A 26,743-nucleotide genomic window follows, 5' to 3' on the forward strand; every position below is an offset into this window, starting at 1 on the left:
GCATATACTTATACAAAGCGAGGTTCCAATCCTAAAAGCACATTTAGGTATATGCTCACACCTGGGATCGAACCAAGATCTTACCGAGCAAGAGCCCATGTCACTAACCAGTCGGTTATTTCGACCTGGCAGTCCCACTCATCTGCACTCTTTTGTACTAATGATGTGCATTCCAGTTCAACTGAATCTTTAGAATAGGTTCACTCAAAAGATTTGTTCAAAAGAATCGTTCACCGAATCGTTCGCTACACTTTCTTATTTATTTATTCATTTATTTATTTTTACCTCGTGTAGTGTACCTATTGAAGTGTCCATGAGGTGTCCCTAATCACAGGCCACTTCATTAGGGAAAAAGTTTAAGTGAAAGTGAAAAGTGCCACACCCGCCCTCACCCCCACTTTCTGATTGGCTGTTTGATATGTGACGTCGCTGCTGCTGAGTGACAGACAGCGATGCTGCTATGCCAGCCGACACACGTTATGCCGACATTGATGTTTTAATTTTGTATTTGTTGAATTGTAGTTGATGGTGTTATTATACCGAATGTGTTTGTGTTTGAATAAAAGGTTGAAAAAAAAATCCGTTATGCCGACATTTGTTATTTTGGGTGACATCAACTCCTATAACAACGTAAAACACATATTGTCATATAAAGCAGTTAACCAAATGTCTGATTGTTTTAATTGGCGAATATAAAAACAAGGAATAAAACACCAGACAAGTTTTAACAAATATGTTTATTTAAAAAATAATATTAATAATAATATTACAAGTAAATTTCAAACCAGCAATCTAATGTGAAATTGCAGTAGATATATTGGATAACAATATTGAGGCGTATATATGCATACACGTTATGTAAAAACTACTACAAGTGTTATAAAATCAAGATTACCCAAAGAGAAGCATAATCTCCCCGTTGTTGCATAACGGCGCATCCCTTCATGCAAGAAAGTTAGCCGTTAGCTTGGAGAAAAACGTGCATAAAATAAGTGGTGAGTGGTTCTTTCTTTCCTTGGCAAATCGTAAATCTATATTCTGGCTTACATAGTTCACGCCAGGAGGGAGACGCAACACGTTCACTGACTGATCCGTTGATGCACGGGGGGAAGGAAGGCAGTTCACCCATTTACTAGTTCGCGAACGGGAAAGTCAGGATTCGTTCCCTCACTGATCCGTTCTCGCGATGAACTGGAAGTGCAAATCACTCACTCACTGACTCGTTCACTCACAGGTCCGTTTAGTTGGTGAACGGGAAATGCAATTCACGACTCGTTCGTGAACAGGAAGTTATGTCATTATCTTCTTCGTTTAGTTTTGCGGCGAGGTGGCACCAGCTTCAATGCGCATTACCGACACCCACAGGTTGAAGTCATATAAACTGAAAAAAGTACGAATCACTTGATTCGTTCACGCTCGTTCACTGAAAGACCTCGTTCCTTTGAACGAATCGTTCACTCACGAGCCAACACTACTGGCTGGTCTTCATTGATGAGAAAAAAAAAAGAATTCTAAAGTCTACAAAACCATTTTGTCTGGCAATTTGTAGGAAAATGTATCCAAACTAATTGAGAGAAGCTTCATGCAATAAGATAATGACACAAAACACACTGCCAACACAACAAAGGACTTCATCAGAGAGGAAATGTGGAAGGTTTGGGACTGCCAAGTAAAATACTGTAAACCATTTGAGCATGCATTTCACCTCCTAAAGAGGACAGTGAAGGGAGAAACTCACAGAAACAAACAAGTGAAAGAGGTTGCATGCAGTAAAGGCCTGTAAAAACCATTCAAATGAAGCAGCAATCAGGTTAAATCAATTGCGAAGGGGGCTTGATGCAGCTTTCGCAAGCAAGGGTTACGCCACGTCCATTCCAATACTTTTGCTCACTCGAAAAGTGGGTGGCTTCAAACAAAAGGTGTTCTGTTCTGACTTGTTTAACACATTTAAATGTCAACACGTTTAATAAAAGCTGCAATTCTGAACTCGTGTGTGATAGTCATCTTTTATCATAAACCCAAGTCTTCAGTACAACAAAAAAGAAATAATTGCGCTTGCCATTCCAACACTTTCGGGTAGTACAACATATTGCGCAAACTTTTGTAGGTCAAACTTAAAAACAGACATGTTGAATGAAAATATCTCAAAAGGCTGACATGAAGGGCTATTCTGTCGTCAAGTAAATTAGGACTGGTTCCCAAAGTGGAGATACTATCTGTGCTCTATAAATCACGTTGAATTGTCTGGAATTGCAGCGATAGCACACGAGTACATTCTCGTCGTCCACATTGACGTATTCGTTCTAAGAAAGCACGTTTTCATCAACTGTCCAACCTGGAGCGCCGGGCTATGGTGGCTGCCCGCCGCCTTCTCACCGACGGCCGCAAGGTGACGCCCTCGGTGAGTTTAAACCTCGCGATGCCGCCCACCTCGTCCAGTTTCTTGGCGCTGCAGCACGGCGTGGGCACCTTCTGCGTATTGCCGAACTTGGAGTAGTCTACCGCGTATATGCCGTCCTCCTCAGACACGGTGGGCACGAATCGCTGCCCCCATAGGATCTCCTCGGACACGTACGAGGTCCTGGCCTGCGTAGTGATGCCGGTGGTCTCCACCACGCCTTCCAGGACCACGATGATCTCCACGTCGTCGTGCAGCAGGTCCGCCGCAGACATGGCGTACAGCGGGCTGTCCTTGTCGATCACGTGGCTGATGATGAGCGGGGACACCAGGAAGACCCCGTTGGTGCCCACCGGGTTGTCCATGTTGATGTCGATCTGATCCAGGGGCACCACCTCGCCCTCCTCGGTGGTGCTTCTCTTTACTACCTGCATCCGCACTGTGGCGCTGATGATCATGCTCTTCCTCAGGTCACCGATGCGCACCATGAAGCAAAGTTTGTTGTTACGCACGGAGATGACTGCGTGCTTGCTGAAAATAAGCGTCTCGGCGCGCCGGCGCGCCTGCGCGGTCTTCATGAAGATGCAGCCGAGCAAGATGGCGTTGATAACCAGCCCCACGATGTTCTGCATAATAAGCACGACGATGGCAGACAAGCACTCCTCCGTCACCATCCTCGCCCCGAAGCCGATGGTCACCTGCACCTCGATGGAGAAGAGGAAGGCGGACGAAAAGGAGCGAATCTCCGTGACGCACGGCACGAAGCCGTCCGGCTGCCGGTCCAGGTCGCCGTGCGCGAAGGCGATGAGCCACCAGACCATCCCGAAAAGAAGCCAGCTGCACAGGAACGACATGGTGAAGATGATGAGCGTGTGGAGCCATTTCATGTCCACCAAAGTGGTGAAGACGTCTTGGAGGAAGCGGCCCTGCTCGCGGATGTTGGTGTGCGCCACATTGCAGGTGCCGTTCTTGGCCACGAAGCGGGCTTTCCTCGTTTTCGATTTGAACTTGGGCTGCTGGACATCCTCGGCCAAGCGTGTCAGCAAGTAGTCCTCCGGAATGAGGCCTTTTCTGGACAACATGGCTCTCACGCATTACGCCCCCAAAGGCAGGAACAAATAAAATCGTCTTGTTTTTTTAGTATAGCTTTGCAGCTTTCTGTCCGCTTTTTCGCTCGGCCGCAGCCTTCATGTTCGTCCCAGCTATGCGCTCTCTTCACGTTGCCCCCCAGTCAGTGGCTTGACGTCCCATGTGGGGATTCCTGTCCTTCGTCCTCAGCTGCCACCGTCACTCAGAGTGCACCACCACCATCAAAATAAATAACAGCACCTCACCAGCGCAGCAGGCGCACACGGCATTGAGAGAAATCCAGTGCGCATTCACACGCATTAGACGCAACCGTGTCCAATAGTTTTTATTGTTGCCGGCCAATCTCCCTAATGCACTTTCCTTTTGTGCCGACACTCCTGCTCGATAGCATGAGACCCTCCCTCCACAATCTCTGTCATGCCCTTCCTGGGAATTCAATGAGAATGCACAAAGGGGGACAGTTATGGACAGTAGCAAACGTCTTGAAGAGTACAAGGGATCCTCTGATTACGTCACAGGCATACGACATTTCTCGTTTGAGACGACAAGCTCCGTTACTGCCGGAATTATAGCTTTTAATTTGATTGTTTTGTATTTAAAGCCTCAAATTGTTTAGCATCCAGATATTTACTAGAACTTAAGTAATAGTTATTTATTCAATTTAGAACTTACTAGAACTAGAGGAGACACCACAATATCAATTTAACTGAAGTAAAAACAAGACAACCATGAGCAATATTCATAACTCAGTATAAAAGTTATAATCACTGCTATATGGATTTAATTAAAGCTGTCTTTAGAAAGGAAGGAAAAAGAAAGTAATGAATGGATGAAAATGAGGAAAATATAATAAAAATAAAGGAAGGGCAAAAAAAATTAAGGGAAACGAAAGGATGAAAAGCAGTTTGGAAGAAGAAAGTAAAATTAAACAAAGGGAAGGAATGAAAGAATCTGATGTACCAAATGTTTTAGGAGTTGGTGTTTTAGGAATACTAAGTTGTGACTGGCACAGGTCGTCATGCCGTGGCTATTTCAGGCACCTTAGAGCATTCTCAAGTCAGTAATGGCTCCTGCAGGATCTTGTGACACCCATGAGAATATGAATATGTGGCAGTGTCAATGTAGATCACTCTAGAGTCAAGAGCACCTCATTAGCCTCAGTGATAATATATATTTTAATATATTTTTTATTTCAATGATAATATATATTTTATTAACAACCATTTCACATTGTTATTTACAAATATAATACAGTATGAATAAAAAATAAAGGTAAATATTCCATGGATCAATTGCACTTTGAATGTCTTCCTTCGGTTGACATGTTCTCTTCTTGTGCTACTTGTCTGCTTGTACGAAGGAGGCAAAGACACTCTCCTCCTTTCCCAGCAGGGCCTGGGGTTCATCATACTCCAGGATGATCCCCCGCTTCATCACAATCACCAGGTCGGCATTCAAGATAGTGTGGACGCGATGCTGTGCGGCACAGAGGAGAGGGACAACTTAAGAAACAAACGTGTATGGGGAGAGTGTGTGTGTGTGTGTGTGTGTGTGTGTGTGTGTGTGTGTGTGTGTGTGTGTGTGTGTGTGTGTATGGGGAGTGGTAATTATACACTGCTGCGTGTGCACTTACTGCTATTATAACCACTGTTCTGTCAGCAAAGGCAGTCATTACCACTTTCTGCAAGATGCTCTCCTATGGGGGCAGAAAAAAAACTTGGTTATAAGTCATGAAAAAAAAGTTAAAATTCATCAGTCAATGGTTTCTTAGATAGTGCTCGTAACTCAAAACACGTATACGTATCTCAAATCATCTTTCCTCACTGAACTTAATGGAAAAGCTATTCATCTGTTCCAGAGCAACTTTGAGTTCCTGCTGGCCACATGGGAGCAGTGTGACACAGACAGAACTGACTCCGGCAGTTGCAGCATACATAATGGTAATTTCATTAAAATTATAAAGAATATGTGACTGTGAGCACTGTTATTTTATCTTTCCATATGTATTATTTCACCATTGGTTTGGAAAACATTATAAACTGCAACACACATTATATTTGTTAGCCTATCTATGATGTTTTGCGTTGTTTAGTAGCATTCAACGAAAGAGACATTCCTAATTTTTTTCTACGTGGTTCTTTTCATCATATAATTCACTTTGTTTTATGTTACTTTTGCAGTAAGCTTCAACTTGGAATGCCAATGAGCATTTTAAATCTTCTTTTTGAAGAATTGTTCACTATCTGCCAAACGTCTGCTTGCCATCAGATGAGTTTAGCTGAATTTATTGTGATTATACAGTGCCACCATGTAATGCTTTAAGAAAATCAGTAATTATTTAAGATAAATAGATAAATAAATAAATAAATAAAACCTCACACTGTGCCAAGCTTTTTTCCCCCTTTTGCTTCCAATGGAATTGACCAACTGGGTGAATTAAGTTAAAAGATTAGTGTTGTCTCCTCGAGGGCATCACTACTGTGTTATTGTGAGCACAAATGTCACTTTTTGTCAACCAGCATTCAGGAGATGCTCTTAAGCAACAGCCGACTGCCCGCAACAGCCCTCAGCCTCTTATTTGCACTCTTTCCATTCTGTCCTCCTGCAGAAAATCTTTTCTTAGTATGTGAATCACCTACTAAGATGTTGCCGCAAGCTCCTTTTCCTTGTTTTCTTTTTTATAGTTAGCATAAAGACAGAATATCACTGTGACCTCCCAGTCACCGTTTTCTCTGTAGAAACACTGTCACCATAAGCACAAACTGACCGTTGCCATGTCGATGGATGCCGTGGCTTCATCCATAATGAGGATGCTGCTCTTCCTCACAAAAGCCCTTGCCAAGCAGAAGAGCTGACGCTGACCCTGACTGAAGTTCTCTCCCCCCTCTGTCACGTTGGCATCTGGAAACACGTTCCAAATAAAATCTCATAAGACCAACACAAAATAAAAATAATAATAATGCTCCATGAAGACAAACAACCTTCACACCTACAGACAGACAGACAGACGAATGATAGGCTGTCATTGTGGAGTGAGTGAGGTGAGCATCAAACGATGTTGAATAATCACCTTGACCGCTTGGTCATGACAGACACTTACAAGAGAACATTTAAGTACAGAGCGATAACCAGCAAGCCCGGAGCAGCTAAATAAAGTCGTAAGCATACCAGGCACTCATCACGTTCATCGAGAAAGTCAGATGAAGGTGAAGTCTACTATTAGATGTGATCTGAATATGAGAGTGCCACCTGAGAACAGGCACTGTGTATCAAAAGCATCTGCAGGCTATTTGAAATATTGATGCTCATGTATTGTGATACAGCAGATGTGCAATGGAGGATGCCTGGGAACAAACTCACCTTTGATTCTATTGTTTATGGCATGACAAGGTCACAACAGTGTTGCATTTATGTCTGTACACACACTAAAATAGATCCAAGTATAAACTCACCCAGCCCTCCTGGAAGTGACTTAACAACAGGCTTCAGCTGAGCTATCTCCAAAGCTTCCCAAAGCATCTCATCCGTGGCCTTCATTTCTGGATCCAGGTTGAACCTATACACGATCACACACATACACAATAGGTGAAACTAAAGCATAACGCAGAACGTACATGAATTTTAAATGGACGCCTGCAAAAGGCACACTGGATTATGAAATATTTACATTCGATTGAAAAGAATGTTCGTAGCTTATCAACATAACACGACAAAAAAATTCAATGTGAACATAAATCACATTTCCACATATGGACACTTCATTATTTTGGGAGTGTGGAAGGAAGCCGGAGAAAGGAGAATACACAAACCTGATCTGAGATTCAAAGACCTCTAAAATGTGAGCCTTTCTAACTTGGGAACAGATGAGTTCTATTTCAATGACTTCCAAGGTGAACATTGTACCAATACAAGGAAGTTAAACTACTCCCTGGACCAGATCATGATCAACCATAAAGGTTCCACTTGGAAAAAAAAAAATCTATTCTTGAAAGCTGGTACAGGCACTTTTGCGGTTGTCTAAAAATAACATACTAAGGCTCTTTGTTCTCATCTCTCTATTTCAAGTGTCACCGGATCTAATGTGACCTGACAAAAACTTTTGCAGGTAAAACAGTCGTTTGTTGTTCTTCATACCGAATGGTGCCGCTGAAGAGGATCGGGTCTTGCAAGATGATGGACAGACGGGATCTCAGCGTCTGCAGGGGCAGCTTAGCAATATCAATGTCATCGATCACAATTCTCCCTGTCAAAGTAAAGAAATGATTCATATTAAGTGTATTATAAAGCGCCGCATCAAACGTGATGGTTTGAGAGTGCCAACCTTCAAACATGTCCACCATGCGGAAGAAGGCCAGGGAGAAAGAGGATTTGCCGCTGCCTGTCCTGCCGCAGATCCCCACCTGCAAAACGACGTAAACATTAACGCTGACTCAGGCTTTTTCTTCTTCTCGCCAAAAGCCTTCTTACCTTCTGTCCAGGGTTGATGTGTGCGTGGACGTTTTTGAGCACAGGCTTGAGCGTGGCATCGTAACGGACGCTCAGATTCTGGATCTGGATCTCGCCACGTTGGGGCCAGCCTTCTGGGACCTGAGACAGGCCTGGCAACCACAAAAAGAGCATTCATGTGACTGCAAACTGGACAGTTTGTGTTTATTATATGTGGATTAATAGTACTTAGAGACAGGTTTAAATGACAGATTCGGTGTTTTCAGTGGTATAGAACTGCAAATGCTTTCTAATTCAAGGGACAACTCACTGAGCAGACCCTCGTAATTCTCGGGTTCCGTTTTGAGGAGGCCGTTAATTCTCTTGACTGATCCAAGCTGTACTTCCATGTCTGCCAGGTTACGCACCATCCAGTTCAGGTAGTTGGACACCTGATACATAAAAGGTGATGATGCTTCTATGACCTTGTAGTGCATTAAAAATCGAATTTAAAAAATTCATATCTTTTTTAAATAGCACAACAACATGAATTTACATGATAATAATTTATGCATGGAATACCACCAATTTCAGAAGATTGCTCCGATATTGACTACTCGCAGCACCTACAGCGGACATTTTTGCATTGAATCTGCGTCTCGCTCTGGGATGCTGCGACACGTTTACCATCTCAGGAGAGCATCTAATGGTCACACTTTAGCCATCATCCAAACAACAAACAGTCTCACCATGAGCGCATAGGTGAGGCCCAGCCCCACTAGTCCGGGAGGCAGCCCATCGTTGAGCGAATTTGTAATGGAAGACACAGCTGCTACCAACACCACACAGGTCCCGATATATTCCTACAGGCAGATAAAGTCATTAGAGAAATGTCGTGCTGCAGCGCGTATTAAAAATAAAAAGGGATGAGCTGCTTATTTCCCTGCCAAACACACGCCAATAAAAGGTCTTGATTTGTCCAGGGATCCATAATTTCCACTCGGAGCAACCCCAAATTAAAACATCATAGCCAGGCTGCATGTCGTAAATGAGAGATGGACGTAAACTATACTTTTTGTAATCCTAACAGCGAGAGCCAACAAGACCAGGACAAATATAAATAAGTCATTACCATGCGGACTTCCAGCCACCGATTGGCTGCTGTGAGAAAAAGCGAGGCGATGTTGTTGGCGTCTATGAACTGAAGTAACCTCTGTCTGAACCTGGGCTCGTACCTGAAGGATAAGAAAACTTGTTTCTTTTTGTAATTTAACCAGCAGGGATCTTTCTAAGTACAATGAAACCAGAATATTCCTGATATAATTGCATGAGCCCATTCAAGAAGCTCGTGCGCTCACCTGAGGGCCCTGATGGTGGTGAGACCCTCCACTGTCTCAGAGAAGTGGGAGAGCAGAGGCAGTTGGGTGCTGTCCTCTAGCTGCTGCAGGTCCCTTTGCAAAAGAGTAGAAAAAAACAGATTCCTAAGCAAAGTTCGGCAAAATGAGGCTAATTGGGACACTCAAAATGTCCCAATACATTTGTCCGGAATGAAGTCAATGAAAGACTTCACTCACGTTACACCTTCATCATAATGGTTAATGGGGCAACCTTTCCTCTTTTTTTCAATTCAAACAATGGAACGGATGCTATGTAGGTCCAAGGAACTTTGGTGTCATCATGCATCTTGCATAAACACCGACCCACACGCTTCGGCCCTGTCAATCTCACCTGGAAGCCACACGAAAGTATTTCTGGATGAAGTAGCAAGTGACAGCCAGCGGCAGGAGGGCGATGAGGAACACGGGCGTGACGTAGGAAATGACCCCCAGGGCGGACACACACAACAAAGTGGAGCGAGAAAGACACTCCAGGGTGGTGGGGATGTGCTGGTCGATCGTATTTGTGTCTGTGGAGAAGCGGTTGAGGATGTTGCCAAGTGGTGTGGTCTCAAACAACCTGTAAAAAAAAAAAGTCATCTAACTATTTTGTCACATTCACATTTACGGTCAATTTGAGCGTGACTTGCATCTTTTTGTAATTTGGGTGCGAACTATGTAGGAGGGCCCAAACTGAGACTCAAATCCAGGACCTCTTGATCTTATTGTAATGCCACTTTAGCTTTGGACCTCAGCTAAGTTGTTGAGGTTTAACGTGAGATGCTAGCACGTGTTATTGTATTTCAAATGTGTGTGTGTGTGTGTGTGTGTGCATGTGCTTGCGTATGTGTGTCTACACGCGACATGTGCAACAGTCTGTCAATGTAACAAATGTCTCTGGGCTTTGTGGAAGGAAAGCAGATGGTGCTTGGAGTAATGGGGCGAAAAAAGCGTGCCCTTAAGTGTGTTGTCTGCTCTTAAAACAAACATAAACATCGTCAATCTCTTTAACACATCAGCATCAAACTGCTACATAGAGAGTTGTATGTACCTCATGGGGGCCAGGGTGATCTTGTTCAGTAGGTTCTGATGGAGCTTCTTGGCCACATTTAGGCCGGTCCACTCCACAGTCACAGAGGAGGCCAAACACAACATGATGCCGAGGCAGCATAACACGCTGAACACCGAAAGATACCACGAGTGACTGAAGCCGCAATCCTGTAACAGCAATTAAAGACTGTTTTCAGTTTTAGATTCCATAACACTGAAGTAGAGTAACTTAAAGCCATCCTGACACACTACACACATACAGAGTATATTTATAGCAGGGCCGGAGTGGCACTCGATCATTTTCAGACTTTCAGATAGGCCCAATCTAATTCACAGTCTAATGAAGATATACAATTTTACACTTATGAATGTGTGAATATGAAATTGATTAGCAGCTCGTGGCAGAAATTGTATAATGAAGTCCATCTCGGTGGGAATTAGTTAACATGAATATTGATTGACTGCATGTAAACAAAGTCATTGTGATTTGCACGCCAGGTTAGTAGTTATACCACTATGCAAATTAGAAGTCGATAAGTAATGTGGCACACTGGAGCCAAGCAATGTAGTAAATTTATATTTGAATGCAGAAAATCTTCTAAGCAAAAACTCAACAACAGAGCAAAGTTTGTGTAAACAGACACAAAAACACCTCACTATCTTATCATGTTTTGATCACCGTGAAAACATTTAGCTAAAGCCATTATAACTTGTTAAATTGAAAAAGATTATTCTCTTCTACAATGGATTTTTCCAAAGCACCTGATAGACAAATCTGCATAAATCAGCACTGACTTTGGATTGACTTGTTGCCAAGATTGATAATAAGCGCACTACATGAATCACACTAGGAACACCAAACAGTTCCTTTATTGGCACTTTGTCAATACAAAGTGTGCGTTGCACGACAGCAGTCTGGCAGCCGTACAACACCACAAAGAAAAGACGGAGACAGTAGTAGCTAAGCAATTATATTTGACAGCTGAAACTGGACTTGGCTGTGTCGAAGTTTGAGATTAGATCAATTTGGCAGAGATCGTTGACGTTTATTCAAACATCCTTTGGCATCGAGCGCACGGTTTATCATCTACTTGAGACAATAAGAAGTGTGTTTGAGTGGAACAAATATTAAAGGGAATAGGGTGAGGTGTTTTTCAGAGTCCTTAGCTGCCACATGACCCATGGAAATTTGATCTGGCATACACATACAAAACACGCTTGCGCATGATGTATGTATATATTTACACCTCTAAATAAATACTGATACCCGATCTGGCTGACCTAAACCAAATGTCATGTGATAACGTGACTGTATCAGGTCAACCGTCATGTTCAAATATTCATTATGTTTTTTTTTTATATGACAATGTGTGTCTGTCTGGTAGAAGTTACACTGAAAAGAAAAACTAACGCTCTCTTTCAGTCTTGCAGTAAGTTGTGATGGTTTTCACTTGAAAGAATGATGAGTCCCACAGGTCATTTATCTTTCACTCAAATGTCTCCAAACTTTGCTATTCATCAGTGCGTTCATTCGGCTGTTCTAATGGCCGGCGTGTGGTTGCTTCAGGGCTTGTTAAAAAACACTCCAGCTGGAGCTGGCAGTTAGTGGTTGTGCTAGAGCTTTAGGCCAGTGCGGCTCAACACGATTCACAGATTAGTGCCTACTTAGTTATGTAATTTTGCTGCAGCCCACACTTTAAAAAGGCATTGATGAGAATGACAGTTTGCAGTGAAAGCAAAGACAAACGTGAATGTAAAGCAAGCAGTCAAGCATTTGTTTTCACGTTTTTGTATATATAATCCAAAAGGACTTAGCTCCTGCAAAATCATAGGTTACGCTTTGTGACTTCCGTACAAATTTAGGTTCATTGCTGCCATAGGAAAGCAACGTATGGGCCCTCTAACACAATTGGTAAATTAAGCTTTGCAATAATGCATCGTGCATATCTTTAGTATACCTCCGTAGCAGTGTCACATTCAGGCATTTTGATTTTGATTCAGCAATGGCATTCCTCAGCTATTGTGTGCTCTACCTGGAAGAATTCAACTGACATCTCTCACTTTCACAATATTGAAAGAAAACAAATATTTTCAAAAACACTTGTCTTCCCCACCTGAACAAGTGTACAGTTGCGTGCTGTGGCGTCCGACTTGGCCGTGATGACGTGTGACGTCCAGTGTGCCAGCCAGTAGTCAATGGACACCATAAGGGTGTGTTTTAGGAGCTGTGACAGGAGGAGCAGGGTAAGAAGGAGGATCCCGGCCGAGGACAGGTAGGTGCCACAGGAGTGCCAGGGTATGGTGGCTCGTTGACGCATTACCTGCGACAGGTTGTCGTCATCATCACTTTCCACAGATTCTTCTAGAGACAAGAAAGAGACGAGTTCACTGAAAGGCTGTTACTTATGTAATGCGTCTGATAAAGAGCACCACATTTCTCTTACCTCCAATGAACCTAATCTCTTTATTTAGCTGGACTCTGCTGCTGCAAATCATTGTCCAGATACTGTACTCCCTAAACTCTATCGGACACATTCCTCAGATCTTAATTTCTGTTTCTCGAATAAGTTTTCTCTAAAAGGCATTCAACATATATAGGCATATATATATATATATACTTTTTTTTCTTTGTTTTTGGTTTGAAGGGATATTAACGAATGCCTCGTTACAATGTTGGTAACTACGGCAATAATGTGAAGGACATCAACCCTGCAACCAAAGCAACTACCCCCAAGTCAATATAAACATAAGTGTGAAATACATAGTAAATAAGGTGTGCATAATGGTTACAGTTGTGAAAACTGAAACCTTGGCAAAGGTCGGAGTCGTAGGCAGAGGCTCATTCCCATGAATGCAATGTTTTGCAGAAGCAAAAGAGCATACACCAACTGGGGGTGAGTGACTGACATTAACACCTGCTGAAAGTCTACATTTGCGCACACCATGCGGCAGGTCAAGGAGCACGAAGCTGTGTGAGTGTTGACAAGAAGCGGGACTAAAATGGTTCACATTTGCTATTATTGCCTCACTCCATGCACACAGACTTTTGGAACGCAAGCTCGAAGGATGTAATCGTATGAATGAAAGATGGAGGACTGGGCTCTAAAAAGTGGACATAGTTGTGATTTTCAAGCAGATTTTGCTTTCACTTGTTAGCGTTGGCGAATCATGCTTTCTGGCCACACCTGTTGGATTGAAAAAGAGATCACAAACTGATGCTGGAGCCATGGCACAAGTCCCCCCAAGGGTGTCTCCAGCACACGGGAAAAAACGCAGAAGACAGATAAAGAGCACAGCCACGACAACACATAGCAATCATCACATAGACACCCTGATTTGTCAATGTCAAGGTGATTAGGGTAGGGTACAGCCGTGGGTCAATAAGACTCGAACAGTGTCTAGCAGGTTTGTCTCAAGGCTATTAGGATAGTCTGGTCATGTGATCTAGCGTAGAGGACAGTAGGGTTGAGTCAGCGAGTGGGGCACAATGGAGGAGGGGAGCCACGGCACAATAGAATAGGTGAAGCAGTCATGGTTCAGAGTACAGTCCAACACTCAAGGGGGAAAAAAACAGCAGGAAAAAAACACAGACAACTGCAATTAAGCTTAAGGACCTTTTTGTAATTACGTCCATATGTAATTGCTATTTGGCATTCGTGCTTTGACCCCTCACCTTCCTCATCCTCTTCAGTCTTAGCAGCCTCTCTGGAGTACATTGCTCTCCGCAAGTTTTTCCTCTCCATATCTGTCATGCCTGATGCCACTGTCTCCTGTAGCAAGGAGATGAAAAAAAAACATGGTCTCCCCAAAATACAAAAGACCAATGCTTTTGCTCATTATGCAAACGCAGCCAATGTAAAATTCATTAGACAAAGCAATAAATGTAGCAGTATTAGTTTAAATAAGCACAAGCAAAGCATAGCAACATCAGTTCAAATCAATTGAGGATTAAATTGCACCACAAACGGCTGCTCATTGATTACCGTCTCAAACTCCTGGTCCTGTCTGTGCATCAGCGTCTTCCATTGCTCGAATAATTCAGGTTCAGACCTCTGGATGTCCTTAAGTGTACCTTCTGTCTGTATGGTGCCATCTTTCATGGCAATAATCTAAAATGCAGGCATCATTGTATAACTAAAACTGTTAAATCACGCACATACAATAGATAAAGCTCTCACCCAGTCGGCATGCAGCAGATACTGTAATTTGTGTGTGACCAGCACCACGGTTCTCTTCTCCTCTCTCAGCAGTTTGAGGATACCGTCTTGCATGAGATGGTCACTCAAGTGGATGTCTAAGGCAGAGAATGGGTCGTCCTGTAAAAAGACATTTCAAAGCATGACAAATTCAAGGAATATCCTACATTGGTGGGCAGCATTGACCTGCCAGAACTAAGTCATCTATAAAAATCAAAGTTGATTCATCATTTTAAAGTCTTACAGTTGAGCATCGGTTTAACAGAAACGTTTTGGAAGGAGAGCGTATTATATCTGCGACCTGTAACCAGGACCTTATTATTCGCAAATGTGACATTTTTCTTACTTAGATCTTCTACTCTGAGGGGATCATTTCTGTCTCATCCAGTTTTTGAATCAGTGGTAGACTTACCAGAAAGACAACATTAGTCTGCTGATACAAGGCTCTGGCCACACTGATACGCTGCTTCTGCCCTCCCGAGAGGATGATGCCCTGCAACAGAGGAAAGCGGGTTAACGAGAGATGAGATGCTATCAGCTTCAGTCACAGACAGGAACAAATAACACCATTAAATGCATCAATGTGTACAATCTCTTGGGTAAGTCCATCCTATACCATGCATGAAGAAACACAACACGAGCAACAAACCATCGATCCAACTTCCTGCTCAAACCAGAATTACATTCCAACGGTGCACTAATGGTGACAAATGTTGCCACTGTGCAATGTGGTAAGCCCCAGTCAGATGAGCGATGACCAGATGAGGCAATAAAAAGGCCCGTAGAGTAATTCAAATGAATTGTGGTGTGTGTTACTCACCCTCTCCCCGATTTCGGTCTGATCGCCCTGTGGAAGGATGTCGATGTCAGGCTGAAGAGAGCAGGCGTCGATGACAGCCTTGTATCTAGTGAACACCAACATGAATCAAATACTGACAAGGACCCAAATAAGGTGCCATACACAGAATGCGTGAAATCATAGCCCTGCTCTTTCCTTCGATTGGTAGGAACCGATTCATCAATACTGAACTAGAAACTCGAGAGTTGCTTGTATTCAACACCGAATAATGGTGGGGAAAAAATCAAGATATTTACAATAGCTATAGAAAAATAAACCAATTTTGGCCATGAAAAAGAGAAAAAGTGGTTGGTGATCAAATGCAAACTGGAGTTTATCTATGTCATCACAAATCACTACAGCAAACACGCGTATGAGTCCATTAGAAGCAGCTTTTGAAAATGGACCATTACATCCACGCAAAGTAAGTCATTATCAGACTTTTAAAGCATGTGGCCTTTTACAAAGGCCATGAGCAAGACCGATAATTAATGTTGTTTACCATGCAGCATCTGCTTGCATTAACATAACATTGTGACCACAACAAGCACTTTTATAATCTCTTAATGGCCTCCTGTACTGATTACAGTCGATCGTTTCAATCAAAACACCCACTTAGTACTGTGGCCTAATATGGAGTACACGTCTCAAAGCGGGGTTTGTGTTTGCTTAGAATGTAACTTCATTAGCTTGTTTCACTTAACACCTCTACCACTGTTGCAACATGAAGCCTCCTTTAAGTTGCGATCTTAAGAGGTGAACCATCATCATTAATCCAATTCAAGTCAAATTAAACTTGTTGCATTGGAATCTCAACGCATTTTCATTTTATGTATTAGTTGTAAAAGTAAAGCACAGTCAAAAGAGTACTAGGAGGCTAGTTAACAGGGTTCCGTTTATATTTGTCATGAGTTGCGCATAACAATGTAACTTTGGTTTCAGGAAAAGCTATAAATATTATTTTTTTCTCACTTCGGAATTTTTTTTTTTATATTCATTTCATTCATCACTTTCTGTGCCCTTTTGTTACAATAAGCAATAATTTTACCCCAAACTAACAGAATGTGGCTTTTTATTTTTTTAAATTGAGTGTGCAGTGGTACTTCTCACAATCACATCCACATTCAAAGTCAGTTTTCCCAGCTTACCTGGTTTTAATCATTGGCATCTCAAATGTGATGTTCTCTGTGACGGAAGCATTCAACAGCCAGGGCTTCTGAGAAGCGTAGGCCACGGCACATCTCTTCCTACCAAAGGTATCAAATGCAACACAACATCATGGCAAAGGTTAGAACATTTTTCATCTGTGGGGGACTGCTTAGCTCTAAAAGGTGCATGAACAGAACTCATGTCCATTAAAAGGAAACCCAGTGGCCATTACGAGATGTGTTTGTCAAGTCGATGTGCAGCTCAAAGTGTAGGGACTCGGCGGGCGGGAATCTATTACTCCTGAGATAAGCACGAAATTGACTGGAGACCGCTTTGGAAATGACATTGTGTGTTTCAAGAGCTCACCTGATGTCACCATCACCAGCTGTGTCTCTATCTGTGGGACTGCAGAGAATGGACAAAACACATGGATTAGTCAAAACACAGATAAGCATTATTCTTCATGGAATACTTTAATCCTATATTGATTTAAAAAATATATATATACATGCTTTCATCTCTATGGTCCTAGTTGAGCTTGGAAATTAATTAAGAAATGCTTGTATCTCAAAAATCCATGTATATTTATAATACACGAGTCCGCCTTGGATTATTCTGCACTATTAAAATGCTATAAAGGTGTTCAGTTTGAATGCTCAGACTATTTTCGCTAATGTGTAGAAATCTGCAAATCGTTCTATTTTCATCTCATAATGAAAAATCACCTAATATTGATATCTTAGTTAAACATGGAGGTCATATTTCTCAGATGAATGGGGTAAATGTGATTTGTATAAGGAAAAATGTCTAAATGAAAATGTTACAGCAGCGCAACAATGTATTTTGATATCTTATATGTACAGTTATTTGTACATTCTAAAGGTTTTCACACTAGAATACTCTATACTGACATACACACACAGACATACAAATTCTAAATGAAATAAAAAAAAAGACAAATTTATCAGTTATTGGGATTGATCTTGAAAAAAACAGAATTCATTGGTATCAACTGTTTTTTTCTCAACAAATAAAATCACCATGAACAACTGCATTTTTTACATCACTGTTTGATCATCGTAAATCTTAAATAGGGAATTTATGAAGTGTGTCAGAAGAAATGTGTACATCAAAAATTGTTAGTCTCTCTCTCTATATACGTATATAGTATATACTTGTGGAGCACAGGCTGTCACGTTCCATCATGGCCTCCACTACTTGGGCAGACACCTGCTGTCAAACAATGATGTGTCGTGCCAATAGCAGTGGGGGTATGTAAGTATTACTACAGGGGAAACAAGGTTTGGACATTTACTTTGGAAACATTTTTTTTTTTCCCTATCAGCACTCACCTTTCATCACCCTCTGACTCCAGATTGGGCAAACTGCAAATAAAATCAGAGGAAATATTGTAGTCACTGAGAACACAATATAGTAGAAAGTCACCATAGAAACGCACACAAACACATTTAGAGTCCATTAGAAATACTTGCTGGGTTGGTGAGGGCTTTGCACAGGATCAGTTGAAGCCTGCATGTATTTTTAGGCCAATTGCCACTTGCTCAGAGAAGGTGACTGATCACAGCTGAGAGCTGCCTGACAGGGCTTGCTGATTTATGGCGGTTGTGAAATGGCAGCTAGTATACCTCGCTGTGAGGAAGTTAAACGTGCTTGGCCATTTAAGAACCAATGGTGTGGAACACACACGCACACACAGACACGTGTAATGTGTGTAATGACAAACTTTACTTCTAGTCGTGATTTGAAATGGTAAATATCTCCATTCTCCACTAAAGGTCATTTGACTAGATGCCATGACTAGAAATGAGAGAAAATGTGCTTTGCATTCTGATTTGATGTGTCAACCAGTCATGAATACATTGCACTAAAGAGCGTTAACTGTCACCATTAATATTAGCTGGCAGGTGCACAGATATATGAGAACATGTGAACAGACTTTTAAAACCTTAACCTGCAAAGTCGATTCTAAAGGCTCTCCCAAACACAGATGTAAAACAATAAATATTAAGTTATTGTTGAAGAAGCGCCATTTATTTCTTGATTTCTTTATTAATTGATTCATTCTTTTTTTTGTTAATTAGGATGCCAAATACTACATTTATTGAAGTGACCGAAAATGAAAGTACTAAAGGACTTAAGGGTGACCTAATCACATGATGGTGCTTGGAGGACACTTATATCCAAATGCACATCTGATTAACGTCATCTTGACATCAGGATGAGGGGATGGTAAATTTGCTTTCTTCCTTGACTCGAGCATCCAGGACTATTTCTCTCTTGCTTAATCCACTGATTAAATCCACTCAACACATTTACATATTAGGTCACTTGTCCCTATTTTGCTCAGGATGTACCGGCCTCACTAAGAACTCTCATACAGACTTTCTCTTAATTTTCAGTCTAATCTCAATATTTCAGACTTTTTCTTAATTTTCAGTCTAATCTCAATATTTTACACCTTCAGGTGAAACTCTTGATTAGTTTATAGCAGGTTCAACTCTTTGTGTCTTGCTGTTAATTACAGCAGCAGCTAGAGTTCAGAGTCACAGCCTTGCTCTTCATATCCTTTTAGAGTCTCTTAACTGCATGCTGAGGTAGTCACCCACTTTAATGAATGAGATAGCCTGGACACACTCGGCTCACTTTGCCAAATTTGGGGCGAGAGAAATGGGAATGAATGGAGTGGTGGGGGTGCGGGGTTTTGAGGAGTGGCGATCTGTTGGGGGTGTCAGCTGCCATAACCATTTGAAAAGAAATCTGAGAAACTCCTTTGGTTTCTCATATATTTTTAATGTGAATATTTTGATCCCTGCGTAATCAGATACACAACCAAAACAATTTATGTAAAAACTAGTGCACACAAAACTAGTGCACACAAAAAATGGCAGACAAGCAGCTCTTAATGTCTTGTCTGAATCGCTCAGGAGTATAAATAGCTGCGCAAGATTAATGAGTTTGGCAACAAGCAAGACAGAACACACAGAACCGACGTCGCGGTAAAGGATTGACGGGGCTTTGCTCGAGGACATTATGTCGATCAAGAAGAGGACACTGTTGACAAATGAGTTGCTATCCCTAGTAGATGATGACATCAGCATACTGTCTGTTCAAGCTTGCAAAGGCAGACAGGATAGTATCTTAATTGTTGGTACAGGTCTAACAGACTTTAGGAGAAGCAGCACTATGGTAAATGATTTTATTTCTAATACGTTCTATAAAATATTATATTTAATTGGTGAGAAGAACCTTTTCGAATAATGTCCAACAATTTGCTATACATAACATTGTCTTCATTACGGTCTGGTAGGGAAAGCTGAAGTTTATCCTCGCTGACTTTAGGCCCTGGAATGGTGGTCAGCCAGGAATTATAGAAACAAATGCGCATGCATGCATGCATGCATGCATGCATAAATAAATAAATAAATAAATAAATAAATAAATAAATAAATAAGTGAAATGCATGTCTATGATGCAACTCACCTTACCTTGTTACTTGCTAATTAAATTAAGATTTCATGATGGACACAGACTGGTGGGGGGGGGGGTTTGGTTCCACAGCATATGCCATGTCAATTCTATTGATATTTCTTGATGTTTTATATGCCTTGCCATCAGGATCTGATTTGAATTTAAAGTACATTAGCCTCCCATGGAAACTCAATTACATGCTACACAAGGACACACAATGAAAACTATGTGTCCTCCACTTCAATTACCTAACAAGTCCGATTTTTATGTGAAGAAGAAACAAAGATATTGACCAGAGTAAAGTCAGTCATTCACCTTTGGCCAAGACTTTAAAATATGATGAGAATTGGGCTGTTACAGAGAATAAATAACGTATAACTGACCTATTCCATGTGACTGTTCCTGAGACTCGCTGCATCTCACCCAGCGCCGCCAGCAGTAAGGACGATTTCCCACAACCCACTTGGCCCACAATCATGGTCAGCTTGCCTGCAATGGACAACAATGAACACAGGCAATAAGAAGAAAGGAAGTTTACAAACAGTCAAGCTTCTTGATTCATACCAAAGGGAACTACAATGTCCACATTGGCTAGCGTGGGTGGTCCGTCCGTCCACGTAAAATAACCGCTGCAAATCTGAAGAGAGCAGCACACATACAATAGTGAAATACAAATGTCCAGTAGTCAGCTGTAACTGGGAAATGTAACTTGCTGTATAAATGGAGAGAGCTGTCACAATCCATTGTAATCCGCGTTCGAATGGAGAATTAAATGACTTGGCCAATCAATACAATCCCCAGAGAGGGCAGTAAATAAACAGCCTGCCTTGCATTCCATTAAGTCTAACCTTGATACAAACGTCTTGGTCCACAACCGGGGAGGGTCCGTCACCCTCATGGTCCCCTTGTGATCTGTAGTTGTTCCAGTCGTCTCTTGGGGGACGCTTTCTGTTCACCACTTTCAAGGGCTGCAGGAAGTCAGACACACAGGGTATGGAAGATGAAGGTTTAGAGGGTGACAACAGGGGGGCTTTGATAGGTATGGTTTAAAAGAAAAGATGGGAAGCTCAGTTGAATCCAGCAAAAGGAGAGCTATGTCCCACTTGATACCATCATGAAGAAATTACAAAAGGGTGTGGTTTTAACTGAATTTGCAATTACAGCTGACAGTCTGACAAACACAACCAACAGATTAATCTGTATTACAATAAACAATATATCAGATTTATTGTACATGAATGTTTTGCTTTTATAGGTTAGGCAAATTTACCATAAATGATTTTGAAAGACAGCTTATCTACTTTAGGGCGGCACGGTGAGGCACTGGTTTCGGGTTGGATTCTACCTCCGGCCCTCCCTGTGTGGAGTTTGCATTTTCTCCCCGTGCCTCTGTGGGTTTTGTTCGGGTACTCCGGTTTCCTCCCACATCCCAAAAACATGCATGGTAGGCTGATTGAGCACTCCAAATTGCCCGTATAGGTGTGAGTGCGAGTGCGGATGGTTGTTCGTCTTTGTGTGCCCTGCCATTGGCTGGCAACCAATTCAGGGTGTCCCCCGCCAACTGCCCAATGACTGCTGGGATAGGCTCCAGCATGCCCACGACCCCCGTACAGATAATGGTCTATCTACTTTAATTAACGGTTTCATTGCTATAATATGAAAGATTGCAATCAACACAAGTGACATGTTCTACAAAAATCTTAAATTAATCATAAGACATTTTGATGCTTGAATTACATGCACTTACCAAAGCCTGGTACCTATTTTGGTTATGGTTGTTGGAGCCCGAGGTCAAAGTCGTTCTGGGCTCGAGCTCATCTCCAATCTCATCACTTGAGAAAAACTCACTGAGCTTTTGAACACTGCGGGTCATAAAGAGAACAAGCGAATGTTGAGTTGCTTCCAATGAAACCAATGAAGCAATAAAAAGACACAAATACATATATAGATATTATTTCCCAGTTTAATGTGACTGTGTAATGATTTGTCTTTTTTCCTATCAAAGTGTTGATGAATTCATACATACTGATTTTATTTTCTGTGTAATATATGACAAGTATAGAGAATGGCTGCTGTCAGAATGTGTGTTTTTTTTTTTTTTTTTACATTTTTATAAAAATGTAGACATTCAGTCGCTACCAATATATTGGAGGTTCCACTATTTAAAAAATAAAATACCTCAAAATAAATACACGTAAAACCTAGTTTTTAACTATTCTTGTCAGCCCCGAGACTATAAACACTCTTATGATAGTGTAAATATTGACATTTTAAGGGATTCAGTTATTTATGCCCCCATTGCCTGGAAAGTCTTATCACACATTGCATAATAACACCACTGTTTGGATAATAAAGTTCCAATGATGCAATATTTTTTATTAGCAACTAATAAAAAAAAATAATAATAACCGAAGGGATGTTTGAAAATAGTAAAACCTTAGTCTCACAGTTTGATTTATGATTACGGTCACATCCTATCAGATAAACTCAATGACATTTTTTTATTTGCTCCAATCACATAAATCCTCCACTTAAGTGACTGACATTCTGACATGCGGCACTCTTAACAACAATTGCTTAGTTCCCACATGAGCTCAGTCAACACAACACATATTGCTGCTCTAAACTACATCTTGCAAGTATTTCTCAGTTCCTCACCTGACGAGAGCTTTGACAGTGGACCGCACGACACTGGAGAGCAGGAAGAGTGGCGTGACAAGAATGTGAAAGAGGGAGAGGGAGGCGAAGGCCACGGCTGGAGACAAGGCAGCGTCCTCCGAGATGTGTACGTGAACAACAAATGTCTGCAAAATGCCAGAGTGTTCAGAACGACTCGCAAACATTTCTACAGTGGCTGCATGAGAGCCTTTCTCCTATTATATAAAAACTTGCAAGCCTTTGTTTGCATCCGCGGTTATCAAGCACAAATGTGAAATATTGTTAATGAGCTAGCTATTCCTACACTCTAAAATCACAGAATTTTCTCAGATAATCCGATGTCATAGTCGTTTTAGAGTGCCTCGTTGTCGGCCGTGAGTGCATACATGGCACAGAGCAAAGGTAGGACAGCCAATAGGAGAAAATGTCAACCGTGACAGCCAGTTCACGCTGTGCAGAGACCACTTGCTGATTTTTTTTAATCATTCAGATTTTACAGTGTTGTTACTCACATTCTGCACTGCAGTGTGGCAAATTTATAAGGCATTTATTCTCCCTTTACAGGGATTTTAATGAACGGACACATTTTTTCTTGAACGACATGCCCTTATTATTTCCCCGTCTGTCTTAAATTGTCACCACGCTACAACTATGAAGGTGTTCGATTAATATAGGCAGAATTATGTGTTAAGAGTCTTTGGCACCAATCATTTGCTTTACACAAGCTGAGCATGAGCAAGGTGCACACACACACAATAAGGAGAAGACACATGACTCACCGTTAAGACAGCTGCAATTGGAATAGCTGCATTCATGAAGACTGAAAATCAAGAGAAAAAAAGAGAAATAGAGTAGTGCAGTGTGGTCATCTTGTTTAAATGAACTGCTACTTTAATGCACATGCAAGAAATCACATTATCTGAGTTGTTTTGTCTGGGTCCTTGTTGGATGTATTGTTGCCATATTTTGACAGTCTATCGCTCCCACCGTTCCAATACAAAAATAAAAATGATATCATTCAAGCTGTGTGTCACAGCACTTGAAATTTTGCAGAACACAACCACCACCGTTTTAGATGAGACTAAAACAAACATGGGGAGTGTCTTGTGATCATGGAAATGTACTGAATGAACTGGTTCATTCTCAAAGTCTATCACTGCAGATAGCCATAACAGCTATTTTTGGGGGGCACTTTGGGGACCATTTCTAAAAGGACAGTATTGAAGTCATCTTACTGGATATGGAAGTGTAAAGCGCAAAGGCCCGCAGGCTGGTCAATTCCTTGCCCCTGGTCTCCTCCACACTGTCACAGAAGATGCGTTCCCATGCATATAGCTTAAGTAATTTGATGCCTCGAAGCAATTCATTGGTCTTCTTGAGGCGCTCGCTAGAATATTCCTGAGAAGGCACAGAGAGAACAGATTGTGTTTTATATCAATGTGAGCAAGATATACTCACTAAATTTTATGGATATTCTTCTATCAGGTGAAATTTCCAAAATGAATTATCCAATTTTTCATTGTTTCAGCAGATTTTATTTCTTCCTAAACCTAACACAAAACAATACACTTCTTAGGACGTTCACGTCTATGCATTTCTGTGACTCATCCAGTCTCTGTTATTCAGATTTTAGGGGCCACTTCCCTTTGTGAACATTTTGATTGAAACTTTCAAAAGTGTTGTTGTTAGGTGTCTTTGTCTCATGTTGTCAAAATATGAACAGCGTGATGAGTAGGACTGTTTAAAAGCATTTTTCCATTCAACTAACAGCTAGTTGTGCAAAAATATAGTGAAACATTGAATAGTTGGACATGAAGAGTTTAAAGGGCAAATTAAGCTCACCTGTAAATGTAAAAGTTCATTTTTGGCTCATCATGAAATTTCATTCAAAAGCCGAATACCCCCAACTTTTTTTCAGTACTGTACGTGTGTATGCTTAACAGCCATCATTACATCCACGTCATTAATTGGTAAGATGTCACTTTGTTACCTAGACTACAAGGAAGTGTTGACGAACACTATTTATCAGGTACTGTCTGGGTGACAGCTCGTTAACTGAGTGAAAAACCGCAGTAGGCAGTGGGGGTAATGACCTGGAAGAGTGAACTCAAACACACCTCGGGTCAATGAATGAATGAAATATAAACAGCTGTGAAAAGCAGACAAATGCACAACTGTCGATCCACATCATGTATATGTCAACGATTTTACAGCACAAGCGACCTTCTGACTTGCCCATCTCTATGGCATGACGCCGAAAATAGAAGCCTGCCAATTGTAATACTCACCAGAGTGCTCTTCTGTGTCTGTGACAGCTTTGTGGCAACAAAATACTGAACAGGCGCGAGCACAGCAATGACAGTGGCTCCTATCAAGGCACTGATTCCCAAGAGGTAATAGAGGAGGATGACTCCCACAATAATCTGTGAGCAAAGGAGGACAAAGTGGGAAATCAAAAAGATGCTCAATGCTTGTGTTAAAATCTTGATACCACAGTAGTTGGAACTGCAGGGTCACGTTAAGTCCAACTGCGGATGAAATCTAAGATGGCAATGTTGGATAGATGTGAGACTGCTTTCACTCTGACATCTCTCCTTGCACGCCTGCATGTTTGTGTGATTTGATTCTCTGTGTAGTGTGCAACAGAAATATCCAGCAGTTAGTGAGTTGAATTTGTCCTTGAGGGAGGATGATAAAAAATGTAAAAATATAGTTCGGAGTTCAGAATCGAGACAAAATAAAACCATTACCAATAAAATATTCTTAGAGATCAGACCAGACCAATACACACTTTATCATCTTCACATGTTGTCGTAATTAAAGATTAAAAAAAAGATTAAAGTCCCAATGATCGTCACACACACACCTGGGTGTGGTGAAATTTGTCCTCTGCATTTAACCCATCCCCGTGTGATTTTAATCCATCCCCTGGGGGAGAGGGGAGCAGTGAGCAGCAGCGGTGCCGCGCTCGGGAATCAGTTGGTGATCTAACCCCCCAATTCCAACCCTTAATGCTGAGTGCCAAGCAGGGAGGCAATGGGTCCCATTTTTATAGTCTTTGGTATGACCCGGCCGGGGTTTGAACCCACAACCTTCCAGTCTCAGGGCGGACACTCTACCACTAGGCCACTGAGCTCTTCAATGATTGCTCTTCAAGTCCTCCTCTTAAATCAAAGAATGGACCAGGTTAAGTTGAACACAGTAATTCTCTATTTTTCATCCTGCAATTCGTAAAAGTGCCTTTTCATTCCCTCTTTGCAGTAAAGGTATCTTTTGGGGGTTCAGTGTGCTAGAATGTGAGAAGACTGACTTGAAACTAGTCAAACACCTTCATGTTGAACTACAGCCATCTCCTGTCTTTGGCTTCACACATCCACAAAGATGTTACAGTCACACCTTCTCCTTCACAGGAAAATGTCCACCAGTCAGGCAAAAGCAGTTGCGACAAATGTGACTCATTAGAAGCAGCACCTTCCATAACAGCTTCCCAGGAGGCGAGCATCATTACTGCCCGAGAAACGAGGTTGGCTCATAATATACTAACTCTCCACACGCTCCCAGCTTTTTTCCTCAATTCTAATTCCAATCCCAGATAATTTATGAGTGTTCATTTGTCAAATCTCGGCTGGATTACTGTCGTGTGCTTTGTTTTGGAATCAGCCGGTCCTCCCTCAAGCATCTCCAGTTGGTCCAAAACATTGCTGCTCACCTCTTGACTGGAACATTTAAGAGGGAGCACATAACTTCTACTGTGGGGTCCCTTCGTTAGCATTATTTGTTTTCAAATCTTTAAATGATCTATAATATATATCATGAACTTGCTGACTTTTATTTGCTGATTTTTATTCCTCTTGCTTCACTGTAATACTATTAAGAATGTGCTTTACTTGTTTATGACATATCCTGTATTTTCTACAAAGTGGTCCCCTCACAAAGTTGTACTGAAATTATGACATGAGGCTTGTGATTTGTATGAATAATTATCATTAACTTTATAGCTAAAGTCACTTGAATGTTTTATAACGGTTAATTACTCAGTGAACCTTGTTAATTAAGTCCATTATAGAACATTGAA

General features: G+C 41.5%; 2 protein-coding genes across 7 annotated transcripts in view; both read right to left on the minus strand.

Annotated features, from left to right (window-relative positions):
* Positions 1-2,086: 2,086 nt before the first annotated feature.
* kcnj11 (potassium inwardly rectifying channel subfamily J member 11) lies at positions 2,087-3,898 on the minus strand. The gene has a single exon (XM_037255333.1). It carries the CDS (start codon positions 3,478-3,480, stop codon positions 2,323-2,325), a length of 1,158 nt encoding a protein of 385 aa, XP_037111228.1. The 5' UTR covers positions 3,481-3,898; the 3' UTR covers positions 2,087-2,322.
* Positions 3,899-4,576: 678 nt separating this feature from the next.
* abcc8 (ATP-binding cassette, sub-family C (CFTR/MRP), member 8) overlaps positions 4,577-26,743 on the minus strand; it is a 36,723-nt gene continuing 14,556 nt past the window's right edge. For 2 of the 6 annotated variants that reach the window (XM_037255327.1, XM_037255328.1), the window contains 30 exons: positions 24,957-25,091; positions 23,904-24,066; positions 23,448-23,488; positions 22,669-22,814; positions 21,758-21,872; positions 20,859-20,978; positions 20,575-20,647; positions 20,394-20,499; positions 17,874-17,906; positions 16,888-16,926; positions 16,521-16,619; positions 15,355-15,439; positions 14,947-15,027; positions 14,517-14,654; positions 14,322-14,447; positions 14,012-14,108; positions 13,524-13,589; positions 12,453-12,700; positions 10,340-10,506; positions 9,641-9,868; positions 9,271-9,363; positions 9,045-9,147; positions 8,662-8,775; positions 8,244-8,364; positions 7,955-8,085; positions 7,809-7,887; positions 7,622-7,730; positions 6,940-7,043; positions 6,255-6,388; positions 4,577-5,183 (listed from right to left, as the gene is read on the minus strand). In XM_037255327.1, coding sequence (XP_037111222.1) covers positions 4,893-5,183; positions 6,255-6,388; positions 6,940-7,043; positions 7,622-7,730; positions 7,809-7,887; positions 7,955-8,085; positions 8,244-8,364; positions 8,662-8,775; positions 9,045-9,147; positions 9,271-9,363; positions 9,641-9,868; positions 10,340-10,506; positions 12,453-12,700; positions 13,524-13,589; positions 14,012-14,108; positions 14,322-14,447; positions 14,517-14,654; positions 14,947-15,027; positions 15,355-15,439; positions 16,521-16,619; positions 16,888-16,926; positions 17,874-17,906; positions 20,394-20,499; positions 20,575-20,647; positions 20,859-20,978; positions 21,758-21,872; positions 22,669-22,814; positions 23,448-23,488; positions 23,904-24,066; positions 24,957-25,091 — 3,585 coding nt within the window. In that variant the 3' untranslated portion in view covers positions 4,577-4,892. The remainder of the gene's footprint in view (positions 5,184-6,254; positions 6,389-6,939; positions 7,044-7,621; positions 7,731-7,808; positions 7,888-7,954; positions 8,086-8,243; positions 8,365-8,661; positions 8,776-9,044; positions 9,148-9,270; positions 9,364-9,640; positions 9,869-10,339; positions 10,507-12,452; positions 12,701-13,523; positions 13,590-14,011; positions 14,109-14,321; positions 14,448-14,516; positions 14,655-14,946; positions 15,028-15,354; positions 15,440-16,520; positions 16,620-16,887; positions 16,927-17,873; positions 17,907-20,393; positions 20,500-20,574; positions 20,648-20,858; positions 20,979-21,757; positions 21,873-22,668; positions 22,815-23,447; positions 23,489-23,903; positions 24,067-24,956; positions 25,092-26,743) is intronic. The other 4 variants (XM_037255330.1, XM_037255332.1, XM_037255331.1 and 1 more) reach the window with 4 other exon arrangements.

The sequence above is a fragment of the Syngnathus acus genome, chromosome 6, assembly GCF_901709675.1.
Source record: "Syngnathus acus chromosome 6, fSynAcu1.2, whole genome shotgun sequence".
In the NCBI taxonomy this organism is placed as follows: domain Eukaryota; kingdom Metazoa; phylum Chordata; class Actinopteri; order Syngnathiformes; family Syngnathidae; genus Syngnathus; species Syngnathus acus.